Here is a 5,000-nt window from a genome sequence, read left to right on the forward strand (position 1 = left end):
TGCTGAAGAAGGACGTCATCCTGCAGGACGACGACGTGGACTGCACCATGACGGAGAAACGCATCCTGGCGCTGGCCAGGAAACACCCCTACCTGACGCAGCTCTTCTGCTGCTTCCAGACCAAGGTAGGACACTTCCTCCCTCCGCCTCCAGAGGGCAGCATTGCACAGCTTTAGGACTCAAAGTCATTGGTTGGTGTTGCTTTTGGGAATTCGAGTTTTGCGCAGAGGTGGCAAAAGTATTCACATTCTGTACTTAAATAAAAGTACAGATACTTGTGTAAAAAAAATATATATATATATATACTCTGGAAAAAATAAAAGTGCTGATTCAACCCCTTTGCTGAAGTTAAAGTAAGAAAGTACAGGTACTGAAATGTACTTAAGTAAAAAGTTTTGGTTTTTTTCACATTATTGAAACAATAGTTTCAATTAGTTGATACATTTGAAAAAAAGAAAAAGTTGTGATACTTTTTTTGCAGCACAACCAAATTCTAATCAGTAATAGTTCTGACCAGTGAGCCTTTGTTGGACGTTGACACTATCTGTACTCAGCTTTGGGGGACAGTGACCCTCAAAGCAGAAGCACTCTAAAATAATCTCTAATAACGAGTGAATTACCTTGAACAGAATTTGTATCTTTTAAACAAGGAGTAAAAAGAACAGATATGTGTCCATATTTCCTAAACTCTTGGAATAAGAATGGAGAGAAAATATATTGAGAGATAAATAAATTAAAAAAAACAGAAAGCAACACTGATTGGGGGGGGGATACAAGTAAACACAATAAATACAATCACAAACTTCTCAATAATTATTTATTATTATGATTATTATCATGATTATTATTATTGTTTGAAACCTTTGATTTCCCTCTGTAAAACCTGTGAACATCTCATGTTACTAAGAGCTTCACTTCAGTGTTTCTCACCTCAGTCTCCTTCTAGCTCTCTCTCACACACACACACACACACACACACACACACACACACACACACACACACACACACCATCTATCCATCCATACAGTAAGTAGACGATGACAGACGGAAACATGCGGCGGGCACCCGGTGGTGCTGACAAGCCATACCGTATGTTTTGTCTATGACATGTTGCATAAGTGTTCCCGCCGTGCATGTAGAGGCGGTGCACACGCAGTCCTGTGTGCATGCGTGTGCGTGCGTGTGTGTGTGTGTGTGTGTGTGCGTGCGTGCATCTAAGCAGTCAGGTACTTTTTCTAGCCCCGCCTGCTCACCCCATGTTCTGCTGTGACTGCGAGTCCTTTCAGTGCAACCTGAGCCTGACGCCGGCCTCAGCGGCAGGTGTCGGCTGGAAACTCCTCTCTGCCGCCGCCCTGCTGGGTCACTGTAGGCCCGCACAGCTCGAGCTCGTCTCCGTGGTTTCAACTCAACTTGGACACTTTTAGAGAGCTGAGAAGACGAGATGAGGAATCACTTTTTTAAGCAGCAAAAATAATTCATATATATATATACACAAACACATATATATATATATATATATATATATATATATATATATATATATATATATATATAAATATATATAAATATATATATGTATATATATATATATATATATATATATATATATATATGTATATATACATATATATATATATATATATATATATATATATATATATATATATACATATACATATATATATATATATATATATTTATATATATATATATATATATATATACATATATATATATATGTATATATATATGCAAGAGGACGGATGTGAGGTACAATGACCTCCCCACCTCGGAACACTGCACTGATCCAGATGCATGTTGGTAATTGCCGCAGGCTGCGTTCAAAAGTCAACAGCTGAACGTTTGAACTTTCACTTTTGCGCAGTAAAAAGCGCTGTCGCAGTCGTCTGCGTTTTTCTTCCTCTGACTGTCTTTCGCATTTTGTTCCGTTTTCGCTTCCTGACGAGAGGAAACCAAATTGTTTCCACGCGTCACATTACAGACTCAACGCTGCTGCTGCTGCTGCTGCTGCTGCTGCTGCTGCTGCTGCTGCTGCTGCTGCTGCTGGCACTGCATTTTTCCCACCTCGTCACTTTCACTCCGCTAGTTTTTACTTTGCTCAATCAATCCGTGTGTGCACTATGCTTGACTCCAAGGAGTTTGTCCCTGCAACAAACGTATTTAGCCCTCTGTTTGCACCATCCTGCCTAAAAAAATAAATAAAATAAAAAAATAAAAAAACATCACCGTTGGACCATCCACACGTCTGAATGGGGCCTAAAACGGGGTGGTATCAGAGGTCCAGGTCACTAGGCTGTGGCAGGTATGGGTGCCCTTTGTGACATCACATAGGGCTGGTTCCCAGAACTGTGTGTGTGTGATAAGTGGAGACACAGAAGGACTAAAAGAAGGAATATATATGACCTTACAATTACATATTGCTACAGATTGTGTGTGTGTGTGTGTGTGTGTGTGTGTGTGTGTTTTCAGCAATGTGTTGTGTGAACTTCTCAAAAGATCATTCACACAGTAACACATTTCAACTTTCAGGATAACACAACTGGTGCAAAAGTCAAACTCACGTGTTGTCCGTTTATCTCTAACAACAGGACCACATCTCTGTAACTTCAAGAGAGAGTTGCGTGTGTTGTTTTCCTCCAGCAGCAGACGATGTCCGTCACCTTAAATCTCCAGAATTCCTCCAGGAAAACATTTGTCACCCTGTCTGTCACCGTAGTGTGCCAGAGTGACGGCGTGCAAAGTTCCCAGCAGCATCTCCTCCTCTGTGTGTTTTTTTTTTTTTTTTTCCTTGACGGCAGTGTAGAGAAAAAAAAAAAAAAAGCAAACAAACACGCCATCTCGTGCGATGTTCTTGCATTTTTTGGGCCCCTGTTGTGTTTCCAAAGTCAAACGTGTGGCCAGCAGACACAGAAACACACAGCCAAGAACACGCGCACACACACACTCACACGCACCGGGTCTGATTGCAGGCCTTTGAGTGTGTTCTTGTGCAAAACAAAGGGAATTTTCTATTCTTTTCTTTTTTTTCAGCCCTCTTATATAACAGACTTGATGCTTATCAGCTCCATGATGCGTATTCCATACAGCCTGTGACCCCGCCCTCATCTCCCGCCTCCCCTTCCCACCCGGCTTTTCTTGGCACACACACACACACACACACACACACACACACTCGGCTCGCTGTGATTACAACAAACAGCCGCCCCGTGTCCATGTTTTACCGTCCCAGTTCTTGTGTAACGCTGCTGGTCCCACTTGTCCCAACGCCACGACGACCCAGTCCGGTTCCGTGCAGCCATCAATCAGGTTCGGCCGACCGGCGGCGAAACCGCTTTCTCCGGCTGTTTGGAAGCGACAACTTTTTAGCCGTTCTGCAACCAAAGCCGAAAACCCCAAAGACACCGAAGTTTGTTGTCTTTCAGCAGTTTTTCTGCTACATGCGGCTGACTTTTTCTCAGGGAAAATGCTGACGAAAGGGACCGTAGAGGTCAAGACATCAGCCCCCCTGTGATGTCACAAAGGGCTGTAAGCACAGTGCTGAGGTGGCTGTTTTGGACTTGGTTATCCAGGATGAAACATCCCAAGGTGGAAACAAGTGGAACGTGGGGCCTTTAAGTGGAATCTCTATGATAGCAGTTTCCACTTCCCGGTGACCAGGACCAAATAAAAAAGTTTTTTTTTTTTTTTTTTTAAATGTTGCAAAAATGTCGCCAGCCGTTGATCTGCTGCTCTATGGCCGGTGCAGCTTTTTCCTGCTGGAGCCGTTCTGATCTTTGAGTTGAGATGTGAAAGACGGGAGCAGTTTTCTTTTCTTTTTGTCCTCCTGTTCTGCTCATAGATTTTTTTTTTTTTTCAATCAATTCATCCATCAACTCTATAGCTGCGTTTCCCTGACAGCTCTCCGCAAAATGAAAGTGATATTTCTAGAATTTCGACAAGGTACAATTGCGATTTGCAGGTGTTTCCACTGAATCGTGCAAATCGCATAAGCTGTAAAATCTCGCGGGACCAACCGTTCATATTTTTCTCTTTGATTACTTGTGAAAGATATCCTGTCTCCCCCTCCGTCCAATCATAACGCGCCATTTTCACTGGTCCGCGAACCCGTCGTGTAAATACGGAAATTAAGTTTCCATCACACTTTTGCGATATATATGTCAAAACCTTTGAGCCACATTTGAGAGGTTTTTCCAAGTTCAGCTGATTTCATGACCGGTTTGCTATTGCGATATTTAGGTTTTGCGCAATTCCAGGGGTCACGGAAACGTTTCCATAAGCTGCATGTAGCCATATAGCTTATGGCTTTCATCACAGCGGCTCGAAACATTCAAGTTTCACTGCTGAACTTGGTTTCCCTCCTCCCACTCTGTTCTGCACTGAACCTACCTGAAACCACCCTCCCCACTCCTCCCCCTGCTTGTTTCGCTGTGAGGCCCCTCGATGCCTAACTTAGCAACACTCAACGTTTGGACACGCTGCTTCACGTCCTCCACTTCACCTCCACAGACTTTTCACACCTTTCAGCAGGTTTTCCAGACACACACACACACACACGCGCGCGCGCTCCGCAGAGGTCATGAGGTCACGCCCCCGCGGCTCGTGTGACATAAAAACATTTACGTATTTGCGGATATACAAGTAAACATGATTTTGGTTTGGGGGTTTTTCAAACAAAGGAATGTTTAGGAAAATTAGATCTGGGGTTAAACCTGCGCCGAAATCCACATCAAGGTGGTCGTCGGTTGACCTTTGACACGACTGAAATAGCCGCCGCTGCGTGTGACCTGCGTCCCGCCGACGCCCTCGCTGCCTCCTTGTTCCTCCTAATCTGGCGGGATCGCAGCCGTTCCCCCCTATCGGCCTAATTACGCCGCAGAAATGTAAATAACATTATACAACAGCGGCGCAGCCCCGACTCACCGCTCCGCCCGGTGGCTCGGCCTGGTAGTGAAGGGGGAGGAGGAGGTGGTGGTGCAGA

General features: G+C 44.1%; 1 protein-coding gene across 1 annotated transcript in view; it reads left to right on the forward strand.

Moving 5' to 3' along the window:
* The window catches only part of LOC142899458 (protein kinase C epsilon type-like), a 37,364-nt gene that overhangs the window by 20,918 nt on the left and 11,446 nt on the right, over positions 1-5,000 (forward strand). The window contains exon 10 of the mRNA XM_076043048.1: positions 1-125. This exon is cut by the window's left edge and continues 49 nt beyond it. Within this exon, the coding sequence (XP_075899163.1) occupies positions 1-125 (125 nt within the window). The remainder of the gene's footprint in view (positions 126-5,000) is intronic.

This window comes from Nelusetta ayraudi, unplaced genomic scaffold (assembly GCF_046127955.1).
Source record: "Nelusetta ayraudi isolate G7.1 ecotype Tasmania unplaced genomic scaffold, CSIRO-AGI_Nayr_v1 ptg000072l, whole genome shotgun sequence".
Taxonomy (NCBI): domain Eukaryota; kingdom Metazoa; phylum Chordata; class Actinopteri; order Tetraodontiformes; family Monacanthidae; genus Nelusetta; species Nelusetta ayraudi.